The 26,061-nt window shown below is 35.3% G+C and overlaps 2 protein-coding genes across 7 annotated transcripts in view; one reads left to right on the top strand and one right to left on the bottom strand.

Moving 5' to 3' along the window:
* LOC131953856 (uncharacterized) overlaps positions 1-9,593 on the bottom strand; it is a 46,304-nt gene extending 36,711 nt beyond the window's left edge. Inside the window, exons 1-2 of one of the 5 annotated variants that reach the window (XM_059317261.1) lie at positions 9,544-9,593; positions 4,439-4,779 (exon numbers count right to left, since the gene is read on the bottom strand). In XM_059317261.1, coding sequence (XP_059173244.1) covers positions 4,439-4,775 — 337 coding nt within the window. In that variant the 5' untranslated portion in view covers positions 4,776-4,779; positions 9,544-9,593. Of the gene's footprint in view, positions 1-405; positions 1,075-2,234; positions 2,340-4,438; positions 4,780-4,992; positions 5,085-7,736; positions 7,861-9,543 lie in introns of those variants that run through there. The other 4 variants (XM_059317259.1, XM_059317260.1, XM_059317264.1 and 1 more) reach the window with 4 other exon arrangements.
* On the top strand, positions 639-22,864 carry LOC131953857 (voltage-gated purine nucleotide uniporter SLC17A9). 2 transcript variants are annotated; one of them, XM_059317266.1, is made up of 13 exons: positions 639-725; positions 16,502-16,745; positions 17,219-17,345; positions 17,959-18,178; positions 18,809-18,908; positions 19,257-19,330; positions 19,562-19,736; positions 20,050-20,146; positions 20,325-20,412; positions 20,610-20,644; positions 20,842-21,013; positions 21,371-21,400; positions 21,575-22,864. In XM_059317266.1, the coding sequence occupies exons 2-13, from the start codon at positions 16,591-16,593 to the stop codon at positions 21,712-21,714; spliced, it is 1,413 nt and encodes a 470-aa protein (XP_059173249.1). In that variant the 5' UTR covers positions 639-725; positions 16,502-16,590; the 3' UTR covers positions 21,715-22,864. The 2 variants fall into 2 exon arrangements, with proteins under 2 accessions (XP_059173249.1, XP_059173250.1); XM_059317267.1 differs by lacking the exon at positions 639-725 and adding an exon at positions 15,614-15,685.
* Positions 22,865-26,061: the final 3,197 nt, after the last annotated feature.

The raw sequence follows: 26,061 nt of genomic DNA, 5'->3' as shown, positions 1-26,061 counted from the left end.
ATTGTAATTCATTGTCAAATTACGCATTTCCTTCCATATTTTTGAGTAATTAAAAAAAAATAGGCATGCCCCAACGCAAACCCAGTCAACATAGTTAGGCCTAGTTGTTTCTCCCGCTGATAACAGAACCAATCAAATTTTGCTTCCTTTGTACATATTTACACATAATTAGGTAATGAAAACAATTTACAAAAGGATCGGGTGTATTATGACAAAAAAAAATAAAATACGTTTTCAAAATAAATCGACAAAACTGTGCTGCGGTGTGAAACTAGGTCATGTTGATATCGAGTGGCTAGCCAGCCTGTAGAAAAATCGTGTGTACCATAGTCTAGTAGCAGTGTGTAGTTCCTGTTCGCGGAGACAGGCTAGTAAACAGTAACAAAAAAAAACATACTATCATACCTACGAAGTATCCAGTATCTTCAGCTTTTGCTTTAGAATCACCGCCAAACGCTGGGTCTGCACCCGTGGGTTTGAAATTGTGCAGCTGGGACCTGGTTTTGAATCGATAAAACCATCCATCGCTGGCGGTAAATCGTTTTTCGAATGGATTGTGTTTACTTTTGACCTTGTTGAATAAACTCAGGGCTTTCTTCTTTATCACGGCTCGGCTCAGGGATATATGTTTCCTGTTGCACTCCTCGATCCACGCCGCTAGCAGACGTTCCATCTCCATCATGGTGAAGCTCCGGTTGATGGTCAAGACCTGCGATTCACCTAACGTAAGCGCGGCCCTGCCTTTTTCTTTGATCTTTTCCGAGTGTTTGATAATGTTACGCACCGTAGATTCGGGCATTCCGAGGTCGCGCCCTATCTTGTAGTTGTTGTGACCACGTTCGTGGCGCGCGATGACATCAAATTTTTTTTCCAAAGAAATCACAAGAGGTTTCTTTTTACCAACGATAGAAGACAATATAATCGAATCGTCACTGCTATCCATGTTGAAAACAAATATGTCAGCCTTTATCAATAAACAACGGTTAAAACCGATTGATTAATCAAGCACATAAACAAACCTCTCTAGCTGAACGCCAACACGACACAAGCGGAAGATCCGCACTAACTGAAGTTTCAGTTCGCACTAAATCGAACAACGCATTACTCGAAACGCACTAACCATGACCTAGCTTTGACCTGGTAAAGATTGTAAACTTTGGTTAAGGAGATCGGCGATTAAAATGCTCAGTAGTTTTTTTAAATAATAATAACTTTACAATGCTAAGTTTTTTATTAATATTAAGGTTTGGGTTAATTAATTGTAATTCATTGTCAAATTACGCATTTCCTTCCATATTTTTTGAGTAATTAAAAAAAAAATAGGCATGCCCCAACGCAAACCCAGTCAACATAGTTAGGCCTACTTGTTTCTCCCGCTGATAACAGAACCAATCAAATTTTGCTTCCTTCGTACATATTTACACATAATTAGGTAATGAAAACAATTTACAAAAGGATTGGGTGTATTATAACAAAACAAAAAAATACGTTTTCAAAATAAATCGACAAAACTGTGCTGCGGTGTGAAACTAGGTCATGTTGATATCGAGTGGCTAGCCAGCCTGTAGAAAAATGGTGTGCACCATAGTATAGTAGCAGTGTGTAGTTCCTGTTCGCGGAGACAGGCTAGTAAACAGTAACACCATCTCGGATTATCGAAACGTCTAAAATGATTTGGGACATCTATTCTAGATCTATCTGTACGTTAATTTATGGAAAAGCTTAACATCACGTCACATTCATTAGCAAATGTTTATCGATCTAGATCTAGAGCAATTTTACTAGAAGTGGCTAGATCTAGATCTATTATAAACTATTAGGCCCCCTATTATTTTTAATAAACTTTTTTTTTTCAGTGTTACGTACGAGATAACTGTTAGAATTAAAAGGACTTTTCGTTTCTAGTCTAACACAGTGTAGATCTATTAACTAATAACTGAGTCTATAATCTAACTGTGTCGTGTAGATCTAGATTCTAGATCCGCTCAAGCCGGTGTGTGGAGTAGTGTAGACAAACTGCTAAAATAAAAGGTGTTTATTACGTTGATAGTGTCGTTTGTAATTAACGTAAAATAATGAAACGAATTAATTCTAGATATCTATGTCTTATGATATGGTAGGAAAATATGAATTCATATATGAATAGTGTAGTTATTACGCAGACATTGACCTAGTGTATAGCGACTATAGCCTACATTAAAAAAACCCACTAAAATAAATGTTTAAATGTTTACCTTTTGTTGCTAAAACGTCGTTGGTAGGCCTATGATAATAATTTTCATCCTCACCGTTTCCACGTGTAATCGCATTAAGCCGGTCGATATTTATTTTAGCACGAACTTTGAACCTTGCATACCACCCGCGACTGGCTTTGAAGTCTTTATAGTCTTTATACTCACTATTGGGTAGGTATGTTTGTAAAGTGGAAGTCCTAAGCTCGTCGTAAATGCTTTTTGCTTTCTCACATATATAGCTCTTGTTGAAATTGCAATCGCCCCACATGTGTTTATCGTGCAACCAGTTTGTCAGTTGGCTTTCCATTTCCACGACATAGGGATCAGAATTAATTTTAACCGTTGCATCGGGTACTGTTACGCCCTTTAATTTGTCTTTTGTTTTTAAAAAAGTAGAAATGGTAGAAGGCGAGATACCGTAAAGTCTGGAGAGCTGCTTGACCCGAAAGCCTTCTTCATATTTGTTGATGATTTCCTGTTTTAATTTTATTGTTAGTATCTTTCGTTTACCTTTTCCACTCATTTTGTTGGTCAACAAGTTGTTTTTTTTTACGATGCTAAATTCACACACTGCAGTACCAACATCGACTTGGGTAATTGTTTTAACTTTATTTCCAACAAAAAGAATGAAACAAAGACGGTCTATCGACCAACAATTCCGAACTGTTTAGGTTAGATCTAGAAATTAGTTTAAGGAAGAACTCGCACCGTTTTTCGCCGGCTTCAAGATCATTCTTTGTGTGCGGTACCGATGCGGTCGTTCTGCGAAAGCGTTCGTTGTTGTGTGCAGTGTGTAGTCTGGGTCTGGTACAGCCCGGAAGTCGCGCGATCTGCCTTTCTGCGGGAGGAGGAGATGGGGGGGGGGGGGGGGGGGGGAGGAGATGGGGGGGGGGGTTGTTGGCACTAGTAGGTGAAGTTTTGGGTTAGCCAAAATTACCGTCACTAAACCTAAATACTCCAAGATAAGTCCAAAGATGCTCACAGAAAGTCACGATGAACTGCAGATTAGTGCAAGCACAGCGTTTGCGTTCTATTTCTGTCTTAAATAAAGCAGGCTAGCGTATCGAATGTATTTCAAGTTTAAGCTGTGTATTAACGAAGAACATACTCTAGATGCCTGAAACAAAAAACCATTCTCATTGGGCTTTTTAATTTTTCTATTTGAAACGGGACTAAACTATCACAGTTTCTTTAAGGCATCTCTTGGGAAGGGTGTGTGTGGGGGGGGGGGGGGGTGATAACACTGCACCACCTAACCTCCCCACCTGGACGAAATACAATAAATATATAACCAGTGTCGTTGCCCCCCCCCCCCCCCCCCCGGGAGAAAAATATGTGAAAGAAACTGTTAACTGGTCAAATGGACAACGCGTCTCGGCGCATGGCACCAATGTGTAACCCAAGTCTTGGATCCTGCTTCGGTACACTGCTCTGTCTTTACATAACGATTTCTCATGACCTTCTTTTGTTAGGACACTACTGGATAACACTGTATGGTAATGATTCTTTGAACAATACAGCAATTATGTATTTGACAAAGTCAAGCTGCCTCATTCCACAATTTCATCGAAAAGTAGCAAGTATGATAGGTGTCGATCTACTTCAATTGTAACTCTTATCCAAAGTACAGTTGGTTACTAAAGTATGGTACTTTATTTAAACAAACCCAGTTCATGCAATCAGTGTTTCTTCCAGACTTTTTTCTCTGGGGGGGGGGGGGGGGGGCGGTAGACTTTCTTTGGGGTGCGGATATATATATATATATATATATGTATATATTTTCTATATAAATTATATAAATTTCATTTCGTTCGGTGGCGGTAAAATTTGGGGGGGGGGGGAAGAAACTCTGCATGCAATAAGTTTTGTCTGTAGGTCAGGTGGCATCCGGTGTCACCCCCTCCACCAAAGACTACATGTATAGTGTACTAAATGTCACCTCCACCCCGATGGTGTCACACTGTGTCTTACGGTGTAAACAACGTTAATACGTTATTAAACTAACTTTTAAAAAAGCAGATTTTTTCCCCCAATAAAATCAGTTATACAGGTTTCCCACATTTGTTTGACCAAAAAATTCCCTGCTATTTTTGACAAAATTCCCTGCTATTTCGGTAAAATTCCCTGCTACTTTTCATACATTTTTCACGCGCAAAACCACTCAGACAAAAAAACTTGAAATGTGAAAATGAAAAATAACATACCAAGTGCAGCTTTTATTTCCTGAAATACTAATACCAACGACGAAGTGGAAGGTGCCAACGACGAAGTGGAAGGTGCTACAGATGTAGCCTGAATGGTAGGTGTGTTTGAATTAAAAAAGGGCAATGCAGGCATTGACTTGTGAAGGTTTACCTTCTCCAAGTGCTTTTTGCTCTTCATGTGTGAGGTGAGAGCTTGCCTTCCCATTGATTTGATGTTAACTGATTTGCTGCACAACCTGCAAAATGCTGAGTAAACTGTCTTGTCACGGGCTATCCACAATTTGAACTCTGGATTGTCCAACCAGCAACTTTGGAATGAGGAATAACCCATAGGCATGGTTCTAAAAAGAATTATATGAAAAGTGAAAAGATCTAGAATCAAGACTCAATGTACAATGCAACTTTTAACAATTTACAAGCAAGACTAGAATACCATACAGGACTAATACTATTATTATAAAATAAATCTACCTAGATCAAAACTCTAGCACTTTCTTACATTAAATATTCTAAAACAATTCAGAAATTAATTTCTAATATAAATTAATAATTACTTCAGTAGTAATTAAATCTTCAAAAAAAAAAATAATAATTAGTCTAAACTCAGATCACTAGATCTAATTCCTTCAACTTTTGACAAACCAAACTAAAACTGCCCAGGGTCTAGACTAGATCTAGAATCTAGATCTATATCTAGATTTAAATTTTAATTAGGCATAATCTAGATCTAGTCCATCCTAGATATAGAATTTTTAGTTTCTAGATCTAGATTCCAGTCTACAACTGTATAACAATCCTTAGATATAGTGAGTTAGATCTAGACTCTCTAGATCTTAGCTATATTATTTAATACGAGCCGACCCGCAGCGTATCATACGCCGCTATTTAGTTGTTTTATTTTCTACTTTTAAGTAATTCATAATTTGTGAATTCGACAGTACCAATGCTGCCACTGAAAATATTTGCTTTAAAACACTAACCCCCCCCCTTTCCCATAACCCCGACCCTACCCCCCGTGAAAGCAGCCTCCTCTTAGTTATTTCTTAGTTACCTCCTGTAAGTTTAAAATCGAACTAAATTATCTGCCCCTAATAGAAACCAGGCTCTACGATTTGTAAACATTTAGCTTTGCAAACATTTAGCGTGACCACAGCTCACCAGACAATGTGGGGGTGGGGTGGGGGTGGTAGTGATAGTAATGCTTTGTATTTAAACACAAGACTAACGTATTTAATAGCAAACATCAATACATTTCCATACAAATAGAAATTAAAGGGAAATTACTCAAAATAATATTTTCTTAAGATGGCCGCTGTTTTTAATAGCAAATTTAGTATCTGGAACAGCGTTGTTAAACCTTAATTTCATGACATTTTTATTGATTTAAACCTTAAATGTGGTTTAATATTCAATTATCTTTAGTATTTTAGTAAAATATGCAAAAATATATTCATATTTAAGCCATATTTATTAGTTACCTTATCCCTACAGCCCTACATTACTAGTGACGGCCGAATTGATTACGGCATCATTACGCTAAAGCGATAGATTACCCTAGATTCTAACGTCTAAAAGTTTAGGAGTTGAGGGCATATAGAAATCGATTCTAGTAGGGATTTTGGTAAAAAAACACTAATCATAATATAAAAATAAAAATGACATATTCTTGTAGAGCTCAACTATATGAAAACAAAACAAAAAAGATTTTCTGTCTAGCTCAAATAGTTTTTTTTTAGCGAATTTTTTTGTGAGGGGTGGAATCCCCTTGCTTTTGCATTGGCCAATTGTGACAAGTGATGGTATACCTGAATAAATTGAGCATAGTTATTTTACTTGCAGTTGTATTTTGTTCATATTTGCAGAGTTTAACTAGAATGATATATAGAACTTGTAAATGCTATTGAAATGAATAAAAATAATACAGAACTTATATTTTTGTGTTGGCTTCCTCCCATAACCCCAAAAAACTGTGTGCTGCGCAAATATGAAAATGTTTCTAAAGCCATATTTTATATAAATACAGCAAATGAAAGAACTACAAAGTTAGAAATCTAAAGTAAATGACTTGAACACTGTTATGTGCATATAATTGCCTCATTATTTTGGGCAGGTGAAGTAGAGTCCATCTTTAAGCCATTTTGTTATAAAACTGCTGCGCAAATATGAAAATGTTTCTAAAGCAATATTTTATATAAATACAGTGAATGAAAGAACTCCATAGTCAGAAATCTAAAGTAAATGACTTGAACACTGTAATGTGTCTATAACTGCCTTGTTATTTTGGGCAGGTGAAGTAGAGTCCATATAAAAGCCATTTTGTAATAAAATTTGAAGTTATCAGATCAATGTTTTTATGTGTGAATTGTGTATGGATTCTGATTTTCAGCATATAACTATATCTAAGGGTAAGTAGAACTTGAATACTTAAAATTACAGTTAGCACAATGCTAGTGTATAGCAACAGACAGGTAACCTAGATCTAGATCTAGGTCTGACTCTTGTCAGTCTAGTCTGACAAAATTGGATTTTAGGAAAAACATATTCTGCAAAACTAGAACTAGAGCTGAAAAAATTAAAGATGGGTATGTAAATATATTTTGAAATAAAAAAATTAGGAGATTTGTTTGCACATGCCATAAGAATGCTGTTATTAGTTGATCAAACTTAAAGGCCGGAAGATCGGGATGAAAAAATATAACAATGGTGGCAGCGTGACCTACATACAGTGACTACGTTCGGAGCAGTATAACTAATGTCGGAGTCAAAATATCCAAAAACAAATTTCATTTCCACATACTTAAGATATGTCTGATCAGTAATCTACTCTCACCTAGAATAATCTTTTAAAAAATCGTGATTCCAACGTATTTGAAACTAGCCTTCATACAGGGGGAAGACCAAAGCAGAGACAGCGTGCGATCAGATCGCTAAGCCATCAAAACAATGGGAAAACCATTCTACTTTTCATTTAACATTAGGAAATGACCTTTTAAACTTAATTAATTACCATAAATTAAAAACTTATTAGTATGCAAAACCAAATCTCGTGCGACCGGTATCAGAAAGTAATGGGCGATTTCGGGTCATGTTTTTACCGCGATCTCGGCCGATACCGACAACCCTAATTCTAGATTTCCTAGATCTAGATCTAGCTCTAGATTAGAATTAGATCTAATCTAGATCTAGATTTCTAGTTTGATTAGGCCTCTAGATTTAGAATAGATATGGATTTATAAAAGCCTAGACTAGAATAAGAATTTAATTTAGAATCTAGGTCTAAATTAAAAAAAAAACTTACCTAGTCAATTCTCTGAACACAGGCTTGAAACAAGTAAAAAAAAATTTAAGTCCGAAAAATCTGAAGCCGTAGAATTTATCTATGATCGATCGAGGGTAGAACCTTAGTTTAGCGTCGGTTATTATTCCGGAATCGTATAGCAGTAAAAAAAACAGTAAAACTATGCTAAAGTCTGTCACACACTTCCGGAATTCACCGGAAGTACTGTAAACGATACTTTATTTGGCGTCATCTTTTATTTTTATACAGAATGTTTAAAATTTGGATAGATTTATTTTTGTAATCATTTTTACATTTTGTAATCATTTTTACCATTTTCGTAATCTAGATTTTTTTACTTGGCCAAGCAGCTAGATATCTAGCTAGATCTAGATCTAGATCTAATTTATTAATGGTCGCAAATCCGCTGCAAGCCAAAAACATTAAATTATTATATTTGACTTCATTATTTATTTTTATATTAAGATATGATGTTTTTTTTTTTTAAATCTACCAATTTAAATCTACTATTATATTTATTCTTGTTTCCTTTTGTCGATTAAACTTAAAAAATTAAAACATTAATTTACTACAATCGACTTTCAATTTATTTATATTTCAATGGTCAAATAAACCATGGTTTACCGTAACTCTAGTTACCGAAACTCAACAAACATTACCCGATAATTTCCGACGCTAAACTAAGGTTTTACCCGATCGAGCATCGCCAAGAATAGATCTATGAGAATATCCGTTGATGGGCCTTTTTATAGTCAATATGCCGTATCGCACCACGAGAACCGGCGAATATAGGCTAGCCTTGATCACTAGAGGCGAGACTAGCGATTGGATATGCCCATGCCCGGTCGAAATCTCGCGATACCCGGAATGTTTAAAAACAAGTTAATAAAAAGTCTAGTGACAATTTAAGCGCAATTTCCTTAATTAATTTTTTGTTTTGTTGACACCAAATGGTGTTTCCTGGTGCAGTCTCCATCCCTGCATTGTGTCGATACATCATGCACTCCACCTTGAGTAAGTGCCGTGTGGTTAACCCACTGAACCCCCCCCCCCCCCCCCTCACACACAATATTGGCTCGTGCCTGGCTTGCATGGTCCTCCCAGCATATTGACAGTTCTGAGGATGACACTAAGTAAATAGAAGCACGGGCGGCAGTTTGATGTAACACCAGCACAGGTTTTTCGGGGAGGGGGTTGGGGATGTGAAGAGTTGAAGGTCACAGTCAAAGAACGATTAGGTCAATCGCTATCGCACATCCCAGCATCCAATGTTCTGGGGCGGTATTTAGCCTATTTGTGTAGCTATAGTGCCGGTTCAAAGGTAATTAAATTATCGACGTCAAAAATTACACTTTCATTTACAATAAATTTACACCAATTTTTCATCACAAGGCAAATTCTTGGCTAAGGAAACGCGTATTTATATTATTATGCTTTTAAGTTGAACAAATGCTTTTTCGTTATTTATATACCGCTGCTGTTGTATCCAAATTATTCCGAGTATTTGTACCCCTAGCAGTACAGTGTGGTAGTAATCAGTAGCCTGTTCGCATGATTAATGGAGAGGCTCGTCTGTAAATATTGTCACATTCTTAAAATTATCGCCCCCCCCCCCCCCCCCCACACACATACACCACCTTCCCACATTGTTACAAAACTCCGATTCTGTGAGTGACATCATTTAAGGACGACCACTAATTAAATTACCATACATCAAAACCATGTCAACAACGTTTGGAGATTCTTGACACACTGGAAGTAATTCAAACGGTTCAGCTTGTGAATGCCCTATTAAAATTGTACTTACGGGACTTGTATGATGCTGCTGGATAATTTTCCCAATACTCTGGCATGATGTCGTCACTGAGAAAACGAACAAAATTGACAAATAAGCTTAAACCATAACAAATAGCCTACACTTGTAGTTCTGGCATATAACACGCAACAAGCGAATAACTTCATTGTCAATTTATTATAGCAAGCATTTTTAATCTTACGACTGCTAACCCAAAAGTATCGAGTTGGATCCCAGGCTTAAGTTGGTAATACGTCCCTAAGTCCACCCAGCTCTGATGGGTACCTAGCTTACGTTCAGAGTTTCTTCCAGGCATCTCTTGGGGGGGGGGGGGGGCTTCGCCCCCCCCCCCCCCCGAAATTTTTTACCGCCCCCCCCCCCGAACGAAATGAAATTTATATAATTTATATAGAAAATATATACTTTTAACAGTGTCCGCCCCCCCCCGAAGAAAGTCTACCGCCCCCCCCCCCCCCCAAAATTTCAAGTGCCCCCCCCCCCCGGAGAAAAAAGTCTGGAAGAAACACTGCTTACGTTTAGATAAAGTAAAGACAGTTGGTCATAATGCTGACCACACTATCCCTTATTATCTGTCAAGGTCACAAGAAACAGGTGAACTCAACTTCACCTGCCCGTGTCCATCAGGTCCAAAATGGAACATTACTTTTATTGGCTAACTACAATGCATTTACTGGGGAAAGAATTTTTAGTGCATTTAAAAATAATTTATTTTAACTGGATCGGTAGCTTGCAATACTTTACTACAACAAATATCTGACATGGTATAGGCGTTAGTCGTACTCTGATTGGTAGGCCTACACAAATGAGGACCAGCTCATCTCAGTAGCGTAGCGAGGGGGGGGGGGGACATATGTCCCCGGGCGCCGATCTTAGGGGACGCCAAAATGGGTTGGAAAAATAAATTGAAAGGTTGAGGGGGGTGCAAATCGAAAGTTTGAGGGGGGGGGGGTGCAAATCGAAATCTTGAGGGGTGTGCAAATATGAAAGTTTGTCCCCGGGCGCCAGGAAGGGTGGCTACGCTTCTGGCTCATCTGAACGATCTGTTGATCACTACTTTGTTATCCACATTTTTATACGTTTTTATTTAGTTCACAATGGTCTGTTTCATGGTAACTAAATTTTGATTCATTTCTTAGCCATTTCGTTCAAATTTTCAAGATACAACTGAACTGAAAGTTTTCATTCACTTAAAATTGGAGCCAATCACTGCACGGTTACCCAAAAACTCGGAATCAAACTTCAGTCATTAAATTAAATTACTACATATCAACACACAAAAAATCAAAAGATATCACTGGATGTTTTAAAAACCACAGAATGATAATAAATTATCTCAAATCTAGACCGATAAAATAACAAACTACTTGTACACGAACACGAAGTACATACTCCTCATCAGCTGTGTTAGCGGAAGGATCGCCTTGAAGAGAGACGCTCTTCATGTTGAACCTCCTTTGAAATTTCTCAAACCAACCCTTGCTGGCAGTAAACTTGGTTAGTTTGGTGGTCGATCCTGGTAGAGAGTCTTCCCCACCTCCCGTACCCTGACCATACAGCTGTCTAGCCTGCTTACGGATTGTGATCGTATTTAAGGGGATGTTTTTCTCCTTGCAGTCTAGTATCCAAAGGCTTAATAGAGACTCCATCTTTACAATAGCTTTATTGCGTGGAGTTACCACCCTTTTTGCTGCCTTGTTCAAAGTCATTTGAGCCGTCGATCGTATATTGTCTTCGTCTTTCTTGATGTAGCGAACACTGGATTCGTTAATGCCGTAACAACGACCTACAGCGGCGTAGCTTCTGCATTCCTTTAGCATGTCGAGGAGTTTCACCTTCTCTGCTATCGTGAGTATCTTTCTGTGGCGCTTAGATTTGCTGCCAGATGGCTTAGAGTGTGAAGATTTGGGCGGCATCATAAGGCTAAGAATCAAGTCACTATTGATCACAAAACAAACCTAAAATGCACCATGCACAAAAATGTTAAGCGGTGCAGCCGAAAGGTGTATGAAGAATACGAAGCCAAAATTACACTGCACAATACACACACGCGATGTAGCCAAGAGGTGCTTTTACTGAACGGCGCGCAATAAAGAATCTAAGCTAACCTAAGCCTATGTTTTTGGGGAGTTGAGGTTACAATCACATAGCCAACCAGCGCCAAGGATACTGAACAGAATGCTCTCACTGTTTGTGTTTCTTCTATCAGCCAATGGCGTTGCACGTACGACATGTCACTGGAACGCCAAACCATGTACACACGGTCGCGGAAACCCGCGATGTACAGAGGGAACCGCGATATTACGTTAAATTGATTTATTTTTTTTAAATTGGCGATGCACTAAGAAGGCGAATTGTCAACCGCGATGCAGCGAGATATTACTGTAGCAACAAAATAACAACTGGATTGAGAAACCGTACTACCAGCCTGTTTTAAAATTACATCTAGACTACATCTAGACTAGTAGAATTACCTTCTGTAAGAAAGCTTGGCAGTAAAACTAAAAGAACAGTAATCTATCTCAAATGACGGGGGATGGGCTGAAACTCGATAGCAGCCCTTTTTAAAATTTATTCTACAGATCAGGCAGGAAAATCGAGCCATGCTGTGTCGATGTATGTAGCTAACGCTTCTATATAAAAAGAGTTACTGGTTCACAGTAGGGTATGCCATGTGTTACATCTTGTTACAATATGTATTTTAAAAGTGAAAATACCACATGATTCTATGACGGGAACGTCGTGGTACCTTTAGGTTGAGGTGTAGCATGCAGTGTACCAATGCTAAAAATAGTTAACTGGTCACGCTTTTAGTTGGGGTGTAGTACATTGGTCTGGGAACCACTGCTAAACTAGTTAACTGGTCAAGCTTTTAGTTGGGGTGTAGTACATTGGTCTGGGAACCACTGCTAAACCAGTTAACTGGTCAAGCTTTTAGTTGGGGTTTAGTACATTGGTCTGGGAATCACTGCTAAACTAGTTAACTGGTCAAGCTTTTAGTTGGGGTGTAGCACACTGATCCGGGAACCACTGCTAAACTAGTTAACTGGTCAAGTTGAGGTGTAGCATACAGTGTACCAATGCTAAAAATAAGTTAACTGGTCAAGCTTTTAGTTGGGGTGTAGTACACTGGTCTGGGAACCACTGCTAAACCAGTTAACTGGTCACGCTTTTAGTTGTGTAGTACATTGGTCTGGGAACCACTGCTAAACCAGTTAACTGGTCAAGCTTTTAGTTGAGGTGTAGTACATTGGTCTGGGAACCACTGCTAAACCAGTTAACTGGTCACGCTTTTAGTTGGGGTGTAGCACACGGGTATGGGAACCACTGCTAAACTAGTTAACTGGTCAAGTTGAGGTGTAGCATACAGTGTACCAATGCTAAAAATAAGTTAACTGGTCAAGCTTTTAGTTGGGGTGTAGTGCATTGGTCTGGGAACCACTGCTAAACTAGTTAACTGGTCAATTATTTAGCTGAGGTGTAGCGCTGGAAACCACTGCTAAAATGGTTAAACTGGTCAAATTAACGGATGTCACACAGACACGTGACACATTTTTTTTACGGCCCTGAGCTTAAACTTTCACATGTAAATGATAACACATAACACGACCAACGCACAGAAAGATTATCCGATAACGATGATAAAAATAATAAAGCATGCAGACAATAAATACATGTTAAGAGAAGTGAAAAATATTATACAATAAAGGCAACGAATAACACTAACTACAACAATATCTTAATGGGCTCTGTGCGTTACGTAGCCAGAGTTTCTTTCAGACATTTTTCTCCGGAAGAGGGGGGGGGGGAAGAAGGGTTGTTCACTGGTTAAAGTAGGCTTAATATTTTCTAAATAAATAATTGTTTTTTTTTCTAATTTGTTCGGTGGCGGGGAGGGGGGGGGGGGGGGGGATGCCTGCCTCTCATTGCAGAGATTCCGGAAAAAAATTGAGAATGGTCAAGTGGTATTTTGTGCGATACCCGCACAATGACAACGTATTCCAAAACAGAACTTAAAACAGGGATTTAATGTGTGGTGTGTTCAATTCGTTGTCTAACAAACTGCACATTATTGTCGACCGTCAGTTTTAACAAGAAGATACCGGCGGAGAACAAAATGTTGCTTAATTTAATTAGAAGTGGTATAATTTGAATGTAATTTTTTTCTTCTAACTCAACGCGTCTTGTTTATTAGCTAAACACAGCCAGCGAGGAGTCATTATGACGCATGCAATGTAGAGATGATGACCAGTGTTTCTTCCAGACTTTTTTCTCGGGGGGGGGGGGGGCACTTGATATTTTCGGGGGGGGGGGGGGCGGACACTAGTAAAAGTATATGTTTACTATATAAATTCCATCCCGTTCGGGGATAGGGGGGGGGAGCGGTGAGATGCCTGGAAGAAACTCTGATGATGACTATAATTCGTATTCCTGGGCCTTTATGGACAATATATCATCTACTGCGGAATTAGATCTAGAATTAGAAGAATAATTAAAAATTAGCATTTCAGATTTAAAGGCGAAAATATTTGTTGACTCTGACAAGCTCAGTTATGGACGACATTGAAGTTGACGTAAGAGGACTGGGTCGGCCACTCTATTTGCAACCCCCAAACGCCCCTTCTCGTCACAGAGTAGCTTAAGTAATATTTATGTTGTTTATGTAATTAGATTTTTCAAATTTTTATATTAAGACGTCATTCATGAATGGAAGACCCAAATTAAAACCCACACATATTTGTCGCAGTCGAGTATTGATACATCGCCAGAGGCGTAGCGACCCATTTTGGCGACGGGGCGAAATATCAACTTTGCCCCCCCCACCCCCATTTAAATATATATGTTTGCGTGGTTGAAAAAGCGTCTATCCACCTAACTTGGAAAGTCGTTTTTTACCAGTTACTTTCCCTTTTTAATTACAGTGTCAAACATTCGATGTAGGAAAACGTTTAAATAAGTCCGTAAAACTAGGTATCAGTCTATTTTCTTAACTTCGATTGAAGGCAATTAAGTGATGCAGCTTAGAATGAGCTTTTTATATATTTTTTCTACCCGCTTTGGCGCCCCCCTGTTCACGCCCAGGGCGGCTGCCCCACCCGCTCTCCCCTCGCTACGCCTCTGTACATCGCAGAGATTTTTTTACCTTAATGGGGACTGGTGGTATCCAGCGAGACTGTGTGGGCGGATGTGTATGCCGGTACGTTTCCTGAATTTATCGAACCATCCTCGACTTCCCTTAAACTCCTCGCACTCCGAACTGCTTGATTTAGGCGTGCTTTCCTTAATATCACGATAAAGTTGTTTCGCCTTTTCACAAATCATCCTCTCCGTTATTATATTACCAGCAAATTTATTTTCATCAATCCATACCAAAAGGCATTTTTCCATCTCCTCGATAACCTGCGACCTCTTAGAAGTCAACGTTGTCACCCCTTTCGCCACATTAGCTGCCTTTATCGCTGCTTTATTTTTCAGAATGGTGCACACCGTAGATTTCGGCATCTGAAACATGGCCGCCAAATCCGAAACCCGAGTTCCACTTTCATGCTTCGCGATCAGTATCTTTTTGACCTCGATCGTAGTTACCCTAACTCTCCTCTTTATACCTTTAGGTTTGGCTGTTTCGTTGTCTTTGTCGGATGACATGGTTAATGATAAATGCAATTTTAATGCATTTTACACATTATTTTAGGAAAATAAGTACTGAAATTCCGAATCTAATCACTTAGAATGTTTCGCAGAGTGAGACAACTTGACACAACAGATGGCGTTTACGCAGCTAGCGCAACTGAACACTGCGCGCGCAGTTCGAACGTGGAAGCAACGTTCGATCCTGAAATTGATTTTCTGTGAAATTTAACTGGCTCGACCCATACCACTTCTAAAATTAAAATTGTGTCTGTTATGTATTTTCTTACTAGATTTAAAGACTTTAAAGCACAAAAAGTGGCTTTTGTAACATCATTTAGCCAAAATTTTACACTAAAGTATTCAGACCCAAGATAGATCTATGTCTAGTCAACGCTGGACGGATAACTGTAAAATTACTTGAATAGCCAACTTGATTGTCTTCCCCTGACCATAGTAATACGTAACCACACTGATTAGATTAGGCCTACACATTACTCTGTGTTGTGTATGTTTTTTTTACTCAACTTCTAACTGAATCAAAACAATTTTAAAACCTTTTAGTTGAAATAATTAATATATAGGCCTAGATCTAGAATCTAGTAGTTAGGATCTAGATATCTAGATCTACTAGTTAGACTCAGACTGTAGTATAATTATTAATTAATTCATTTTTTTTAAATTTTATCATTTCATTTTTAAATGATTTTATTTAAAAAAAACAAATTTAAATTTGATGATTATTAAATTATTAATTTTATCATTTTAAATTGTTAATAATCATCAAATTAAATATAATTATAATTATAATATAGGCCCTATATTATAATTATAGGCCTCTAATTAATACTATTAATTAGAGGCCTATAGGTCTAGTAGGCCTATTTACCTATTATTATGTAGTTAGTAGTAGTAGTATGTATAATTATTAATTATGGCGGGTGTGGGGAAATTCATATTCATAGGCCTATTGATTATTGTTTAATTATTTCTACCAGCCTATGCCCTCCTATACTAGCCTATAGATCTAGTAAAAGTATTAATAATGTATTCTTAAGTATTCTAGATCTAATAATCTAATTAATTATAATTAGCCTACTATACTATATAGGACTAAAGGGGCCTACATAGCACCATAATATAGTATAGTCATAGTCACCTATTAATTTAGATTCCAAAATCTCAATTTTAGGTTTCCTATGTTTATTATTTAAATTTTTGAGTCTAGCTGCTACATTTTCAACACATAATGAGACGACTAGGCTTAATAAAAGATCTTTTAGTGTCGCATTTTGTTGATTTTACTTCTGCCATTTTAATTCAGAATGTTTTCAAGCCTGGTCTAATCATCAGTACATAAAGCCTAAACTACTTGAGCTGCCGTACAAAATCAATCAATGAATTGTTTTATTGATGTCCATGGCAAAAATTAATACTAGTACATCTAATCCTGTCAAAGACAACACTTTTTTCAATTCAAAAGAATGTGCGGTTGATATTTCACCAAAAAAAGATCATTTGATAAAAAACAAATTTCTTCATCACAACGATGGAACATTTTGGACAAGGTAAGTTAAAATGTATGCTTCCTTTACATGGATCAATGCCCATTTGCCATGACTTTCCCTTAATTGAGCTGGGTGGACTCAGGGAAGTCCTGCATGAACTACCCTCCCCCCCTGCCCCCCAACCACCACCACCACTTTGTTCAGATACACAAGGCTTTTACTTTTCTACAGCTACTTTTAGAATGTTGAAGGTTACATAAATACGCAAGATTATGGCCGCATGAAACTTTGACCATGTCGTAACTTAGTGTTTTACAGTATCAGATTTAAGCTTTTAAATGCCCTAAGCAGTTCAAGCAAATGTTACTTTTTAATGACTAAACAGAGTTTAAGAAACAACTAAAAAAAAAATTAATTAAAAAAAAAGAGACTGCATTATTAATTTAGTATGGCTGTTCTAATGCTAATTATGGATTTATTTATAAATGTAGTAAGTAATTATAATATAGTTTTGATTTCATGATTTTTTTCAGTAACGAGAAAACATACTGGATTTTTGGATTATTGTTTGGCACTGCCATGTTGTATGCTTCAAGAACACTTATGCCTCTCTGTGTTGTTTCCATATCAGAAGAAATGGGGTGGGACAAGACAGAGTCTGTAAGTAGTTTTAAAAATATATGTTTTTCCACATTTAACATTTTATTTACATGGTGTTAAAAACTAGTTCATTCTTCTATAAAGTATATTAAGTATATTGATATTTTTCACTAATGCTAATGATAAGAAGAATTCATTTTACATTTAATTAAGTGCACCATTTCATTACACCCTAGAAGCTTAGGTGTAGTTTCTGTGGCATAGGTTAAATTGCCAGCAGAGTATATTAATATTTTTTTCTTGTGTTAGTGTCTGTATGCTGACTAGCTGTTTTCCTAACATTGACTCTAACAGCAATGCAAATGGGAGAAATATTGGCAGTACCAACATAATGTAATGTAATGTTTCAGTTAGGCAGATAGAATTTCATATACTATAAGATCTTGTACTTGGATTACTCTCAAATTTTGAGTACCTCCAATATCAGGAAGTGGTTCTTTATTGGTTTTTGAATAGCTATCCCAACTGCCCACATTAAAGTATACTATAATTATTAAATTCCTAAAAAAATGTGATTTACCCTTATACCTTCTGATCATAAAACTAAAAAAGATTATAAGCTTTGATTACTGTTTGTGAATACACATATTACATTTATTTTCTATTTTTCAAGGGGACAGTTTTGTCAGCATTTTTCTGGGGATACACCATGACACAGTTCCTGGGCGGCTACTTAAGTGACAGGATTGGTGGTGAAGTTGTCCTGCCTGTTGCCGCCTGCATGTGGTCCCTGATCACATTTTGGACCCCACAGCTCGCTTATCTCTCCACTGACAAGCACACATCTCTACACATTGTGGTCTTATCACGTGTAGCGCTGGGCATTTTTCAAGGTACGTTGGTCATTTTCTCTACAAATGTTTCTCTGTAATTCTAATGTAAAGTCAGTGCTACTGATTGTAGCTGAGACTTAGAGGATTCCCTGGACAGCCAGAAAAAAAATCTAGACATTTGTAGAATAATAATCCTCAATTTTCATTGGCTAGACACAATTAACAGCACATTCCTCTGGCAAAAATATCAGCCAACTTTGAGCTGAAGATGAAATCAGGAGTGGAAGATGTGATGCATAGGAAACACATTAGTGCCAATATCACCAGGCACATTGAAATATGTAAACCTTAATGCAGACATTAAAGGGGCCATTCAAAAACACCATGTAATAAGAATTGGAGGCTTGTAGAGAGTGACCAGCATATTAAGGAGTTGGTGGTCCATACCCCAGCAAGAGTGACTGGAGATGACGTCAGAAAATTATCTCTAATTACTTTGATTAAACTATGATAACAATTAGGGACATTAATTAAGCATTTTTATAAATTTAAGTATAAGAAGTGCTTTCTTTTAAAAAATATATTTTCATTAATAATTAATATATCTGTTTTTTAAACACATTTTTAAAATAAATATAGCTGTTTTGTTTTAATTAACTTTACAAGCTGGTAATTTTTCATGTGTTTCAGGTTTTCATTTCCCTGGAATGACAAGTTTAATTTCTAGAAGAGTGTTAGAGCACCAGCGATCTTTTCTCTACAGTGTTGTTGCCTCGGGTTCCCATTTTGGGTAAGGAGTTTTCCCCTTGCAGATAAATAAAAACTGTTTTAGGTCAGGAAGAAAGTTTTTTTTTTTTAAATTTTTTCATTTAACATGCCCTTAAAATATTTTATGGTAGGAAAAAACATTATAATAACCTGTACTGGTTATCTTTCTAACTTTTTTAGTACTTAGTGGTGATAAGTAATTTAAATAATAAATTTAAATTATAGTAAACAAGTATTTTTTTGTAAACTTAATAATTAACTCTCAATTGATGCAGTTTATTTATTTTTGGTGTCAGATGTGACAAAACAACAAGAATATGTTAAATTGTCTAGTTAATTAAAATTTATAACAGTTGTATTTTTTTTTCAGAACTTTACTAACTGGTAGCATGGGTTCTGTTATGTTGGACTCATATGGCTGGTCTTTACCATTTTATATCATAGGTGACTTGAGATTGCAACCTTTTTTAAAACTAAGAATTGATAAAACTGTTAAGTGTTTTGTTCTATTCTTGAAATCTTGAAAAGTTTAAAATAAATTTTAGAATTATAATTTATAAGTAATTAAAAAAACTTTCTCATTAGTTTTTTTAATAGTTGATCAAGGTTTATCTTAGTAACATTTTTGTTCCATATTTGTTCAATGCCTGTTATTTTACCCCAATGAAATTCCAGGTTTGTCTGGCCTGTGTTGGATGCTTGTGATGAAGTATGTGTTGATAGGTAAACAGCGCAACAGGTCCATTATGGTTTCCTTAAATGAAGCTCAGCTGATAGACACTGGAAAACTCAAGCCAGAGCCTAGGTCTCCTGTACCTTGGGTCTACCTGCTAACTAAGCCAGCTTTCTGGTGAGCTTTTTATATGTTGTGAATTTAACTTATTTACAGTAAAATAGAGAACTTAAAAAAAAAATTCTGTTGTTTTTTGTGTGCTGAGAATATATATCTTTTGCAAATTAAATTTTGAAAAAGATAAAGTATTTAGAAATCAGTACTTATTGTATTGTTTATATCCCACTATAAAGTCTAAAATGTTTTCATAATTCTTTTAAGAAATAGTAATATAAAAAAAACACCTGGATATTTGTTTTATTTTAGTGTATGCTATTGAGGAAGCTATTATTACCAGCTGATTCTGATAGATTTCTATATCTTCTTTTAGGTCATTATTAGTGGGTCACTTCTGTGAAAACAATGCCTTTTTTATCTTGTTGTCATGGATGCCTACATACTTTCATGAGAGTTTTCCAACAGCTAAGGTAAAAATCTTAATAAAAGTAAATGTATAACTAATGTTTATAAATTTATATTTCATTCCTTTTATTTTTCATCATTACCATGTACTTGTCTTTAAATGCAATTACCAAAATTAAGCTGTTTCAGGCTTTGACTGCAGTATGCTGGGAGGTTGCTATAAAACTGTTGTGTTTATTTCAGGGCTGGGTTTTTAATGTTGTACCCTGGGTTGTTACTATACCAAGTTCAATAGGAAGTGGGTGGATTGCAGACAAAATGATCACTAAAGGTGAATTAGCTCTAAGCTGTCTATAAAAACCAACGTTTTAGTATTTTAAGCTGTAAATATAAAATAATTATTTTAGATATGTGCAGAGACACAATTATTTTTCATTTAAAACTTTAAATATATTTGCTACATGGATTTTCATTGGAACCTTACAGTATGTTTATTGTTTTTTTTTTTTTTTTTTTGCCTTAATGCAGGTTACACAGTTACATTTGTCCGTAAAGCCATGGAAGTAAGTAGTTTGTTTTCCTGTTTGAAAACAAGTCAGACTGTAATTACTTGTATCTCAAATTGATATGTTATTATTTTAGAATTTGGTTTTAATATATTTTGGTTTTAATATATTTTAAGTTTAAATCTAAAGCCAGAGAAAAAAGTTTTATAATTATATTGTCTCTTAAAATAATAAAATATTTTCTGTTATAACAGACTGTTGCCTTGTGTGGGACAGCTTTCTTCTTGTTTTTAATATCATATGCAAGCAGCTATTCCTCATGCTTGATATGTATGGCCCTGGCTGTAGCATGCTGTGGATTCCACAATAGTGGGATTCTAGTCAATCCACAAGACATCGCCCCTAAACATGCCGGATCTGTGTTTGGTGAGCCTTCTTGAATAATAAGCTAAGCTGTTTCACACCAGTGCTAATTTTTTTTAATGTGTGATATTTTTGTTTTGAAATAGATGATGTTAATATTTATAATAATTTTTGTGTTGAAATACATGATGTTAATATTTATAATAATTTATGTGTTGAAATAGATGTACTGTTTAATAGTTAATTACATTAGTATAGGTTTTGAATGACTCTTAAAAAATTATCAAAGAGGTAATTAACTATTTGTTTAAAATTATTAAAAAGAATACCAGTTAAACCTAATTATGCTAAATAAGTAACATCCAAATAAAAATAAAAAAATTCAATACCTTGGCTTAAAATATGTTTACATTTTTTTAGGAATCATGAATATGGCTGGAGCTATTCCAGGTAAGTAGATTGTAACCAATTGTTTCTTGTATAAACAGGTCCTACTTGTTCCATAACAATTACTGCAGTATAAATATTTTTTTTTGCCACATGTTGCATTGCTTTTAGCTTCTTGTATTATAAATAAAAACATTTTAAAATTTCATAGTTTGAATTTCCACATATCATTCCCAGGTTTTGTAGGTGTTTACATTGCTGGACATATACTTGAAGTGACCAAAAGCTGGAACGCTGTCTTTGGGCAGACTGCCATGGTTTGCCTGTTTGGCTGGGCTGTCTTTATTATTTTTGGTACCGGTAAAAAAATTGTATGAATCTCTTCGATAAAATAATGTTGTATATTTCTGGGCTGCCTGATGGTGTTTTTTTTTTGTTAAAACAAAGATCAATCATACTTTTGACAAAATGCATTTAAATCTGTTATTCTTTGAGACAGATTATTTACACAACTTTTTAATGGCATTGATTTCTGACACATTTTTCTTCCTGTGATAAATAATGATTCATAACCACATAACTATATCAATAATCAATGAACAAACATTTTGTAAATTGTATGTTTAGTAGTTTGTAATCCAGTTTTTTAGTTTCACTCAACCAGAAGTTTAATTTTAGATTGCAGTATTAGGTAATTGGTCTGGTTTAGTCTCTGATGTTTACCAAAGATTCCTCAAATTTAATTCCTAAGATGTTTTTTAAAGAAATTCATTACATGTATGAATTTTTGGAATAGTTCCTATACAATGGTTTAAAAAACTTCTGTACCTTGAGTGTTTTACAGGGTTTCTAGTCAAACATGTGTTTTTTTTTTTAATCATAACTATTTTAAAATGTTTGATTATTATATGTGAGTTTGTTTATTTTTAAATTTGTGTAGGTCATCTTGTGAGTTCATTATCATGTTTATAAAAGATGAGTGTATTTTTGAAGAAAATTTTTTAAAATAATAGTAGGCCTATCATCTTAAAAAAAAAACAACAGAAACCTGATGCTTTGAAGTAACAAGCAGATGAAAAACATATTTAGTTGTATTAATACAAATATTAACATGTAACACTAATGAACTGTTATTTAAATGAATAATGGAGCTTCTACTGATCTAAGTAGAATGTAATTTTAATTCAGGCATTTCAGAACTTTATGTTACTTCTTTATTTTACTTTCCAACAAAATGGTATCACTATTAAAACTTATATAGAGAAGATAGTTTTAGCTGTGGGGCATATTTTGTTAACTGCTTTTTTAAAGATAATCAAATTAAAACTGGTTATAATCTTTTTTGGTTATGTTGATTATCATTTTATAAGAGCTCAAAATCTTCTATTTATTTCCAATGTCTGCAGTAAAACTTTATATTAATTATAAGCACTCATTTGCAGTAATTATTTGCTGCTATGTCAGGCACAAAATTAAATAGAATGCATCTGTTACCATACATAACTGTATTGGAAGCCATTGTACTTAACAGTTACCTGGGAGATAGGCATTAAAGGTCTGGTCTGTAATAACAATGTTTTAACAATTGTTTGAGAAAATTTTGCATTTTTTTTTATATAAAATTTCTTGGAGTAGGATTTTTCTTGTATTGCCAAAATGAATCTAAAACTTCAGTAGTATAAATTTATAATAAGAAATATTAGCTTAATCACTCATTAATTTTTAGTTTTTAGACCTACATTTGTTTTGTTTTATCAGTTTGCTGTTTTTATTTTTTTTAACCAGGTGCTACCCATCATATTTAATACAATGATCATTTTTATTAAACTTTCTTGTTTCCAAATTGCTTTTTTTATCCACTTTTAAAATTAATTTTTTGTGATCTTGAGCCTAATAATAATAGATATGATTCTAAGAAATCTTAAAAAGTATCCATGTATCAAAGTGGTTATTTTGAGTGTCACTTTTACTATTGTTCAAGTAGTTAAGCTATATTAACATCAAGAAAATGGAGGTCCAGAAATCAAACTGTTACTAAATATAGACTGATTTTTTTTTTAAGTTTCAGGAAACAAGCAATTTAATGCCTCAACCTTAAGAGTTTACTTCACTTGGTATAAAAAATTATTAAAAGAAGTCGTACACAGACACTTTTTGGGACCATCATAGAGAATTGGCAAAAGCTATAAAGCTAATATATTAAAATATATTTACATTATTTTTGTTTTATTTTGCCAATTCTTTTTTCTCTTGAAGTTATGGAACTTCATTTATTTTGAAAATAATTCAAAATAAATGAATTTATTGTTAGATGTTATTAAAGGAAACATTTTTAATCTATATTGCTTATGCCCTTATAAAAATTCTTGAAGTAAGTTGTACATTTTTGAGTGGGTTATTTCAGTTTGGCTTTTTAATGTATATGCATAATTAGTATTTTGTTAGAAAATTTAACATTCATTTAAAATTTTAACATCAAGTACATTTTATGTTTATTAACTTAGGTAGATAAAATGTGAAGAGCTTAATGGTAGTCTTTCAGCCATCCTAAAACAATAATAAGCTCGTATAGGGAGGCTACTAAAAATAATCATCCTTGGTATGAATTGTAATTTTGTCATAACATTTATGGCTTTAAAAAAATCACTACATGCAATGTTCAAAATGTTCATACATACAGTATACAAGTAATTCTTGTACATCAATACTGCTCCCTTGCTGGCTTGTTAGCAGTTCAAAATTAAAATTAACACACTATTTGTTGTTGTTTTTTATTTAGTTAGTCTAAACTTAATTAGGGCCTCTGCTGTGTTGGATCATTGAAGAATAAATGAGATGTCGTTTGTTAGAAATCTATAGGTTTTATGTTTACATACGGCTCTTCTTCTTCGTTTGTAATTTTTAGTGTTGGAAGGGATCCCCTCCAACACAATTTCAGCTTGTTTTTCTTTTTGGATTTGCTTCCATAGCCTTTGTCCAACCTAGAATAAACTACAAGGCAGCAGTTGTTTGATTTTGGAGTTGTCTCTCCTAGCTGTCCCCAGCTAACAGCCTCATCTGCACAAGAGTTTGAACTTGAGACTTTTTGGTTTACCTTTACAAAGCATGAGCTTTACCAACTCAACCATGCCACCCTCCATACTGCTCTGAGTAGAGCATCTTCAACATATCCCAGTGTTCACCCAAGCTTCAATGAATGCCTGGATTGGTGAAGTCAGCTTACCTAGTCATCATCCAGAAACGATGTACGTTTTTTTGCTTATTTCTAACACCCTAACTTTGTGATACATCATCACAAAAAATAAATAAACCAGGAGTGATCTCCCCTAAACTTTCTCGAATAATCTTATATAACTTGGAATATAGACATGCTTTTTAATTACTTAAACTTTTAAAAATAGAATAGAATCTCATAGAAAAAAGAATTGCGCACCAAGCAAACGCCAAAACAAAATGTGCATAATAGTGCGCAATATTATGAGTACTTTATAAATTTACATGCATTTTTTGAGAAATCGGAAATAGCGTAAATTAGTACTTCCGGTCAACGGAAATTACTCAAAATTTGACAGAAGGTAGAGAATTAGATCGTTTACTTACATGTGAAATTTCATGCATCTATCTAAAACAGTATGCAAGTTATAGGCTTTTGAAAAATTTAAAGTAGAAAAAGTAACACTTCCGGTTATCGGAAATCGCTCAAAAGTTGATCAGGATCTAAGATTTTGATAAAATACTTATATATGAAATTTCATCAACCTAGCTGTAACGGTACTCAAGTTATCGTGTTTACACACAGACAGACACACACACAGACAGACGCACAGACATACGGACAAGATTGCAAAATTATGTTTTTCCGTATCAGTGAGGTGTAAAACGTCGAGATTTGTAAATAAAATACTTAAAAAATACTTTTTAAAAAACCACGTTTTTCTTGTGGACTAAAAAGTAGAAAATAACTATTTTCATACATTTGATGACAAAAAACGTGGGTACGTTCACCATCAAATTTCCCGACCCATCTGCCCGACCCACGTTTTTTGTCATCAAATGTATGAAAATAGTTATTTTCTACTTTTTAGTCCACAAGAAAAACGTGGTTTTTTAAAAAGTATTTTTTAAGTATTTTATTTTCTCCTTTTTAGTCCGTTGCTACACATGAAAAACGTGGTTTTTAAAAAAGTGTTTATAAATACACGGACTAAAAAAATCTTGAGCGACCAGGATTCGAACCTGGGTTGTCGCGGCCACAACGCGAAGTACTAACCACTATACGATCACGGCCAGCGCGCTCACATCGATTGGGGCCGAAGTAACTGTGTCAACAAGCCTCCAGTCTTGTCGGTATCTTTAGAAATCATGTCCTCAATTTTATGGTCCTTTGGGCGTAATTAAATTAAGCTAATTACGGTCTCTAATTGCTAGTTTTTATGATTGCATCTGAAATTGTTAGGCGAAAGTAACCTGCATGCCAAATTTCAGATCTATAGAGCAATCAGAAGTGGGCTAATTTTCGATGTCAATTTTAACAACAAACACATCCACGCGAAGCTGAGTTAATAAAAACGTGTTAATAAAATCTCGATTTTTTTTGCACGATTGCAAGACTTTCTCTATACTTCGTATATACGAGAAAGTAAAAATCAAACACTTTAAAATGACACAGCACTTTTGTCTATACCTTGGCACCAAAATTTTTAAAACTGCTATTTCTTTTTAAT

The sequence above is a fragment of the Physella acuta genome, unplaced genomic scaffold (assembly GCF_028476545.2).
Source record: "Physella acuta isolate Inbredline_101_S28 unplaced genomic scaffold, ASM2847654v3 ptg000959l, whole genome shotgun sequence".
Classification (NCBI taxonomy): Eukaryota; Metazoa; Mollusca; class Gastropoda; family Physidae; genus Physella; species Physella acuta.
This window is presented reverse-complemented; position numbering and strand designations above follow the sequence as displayed.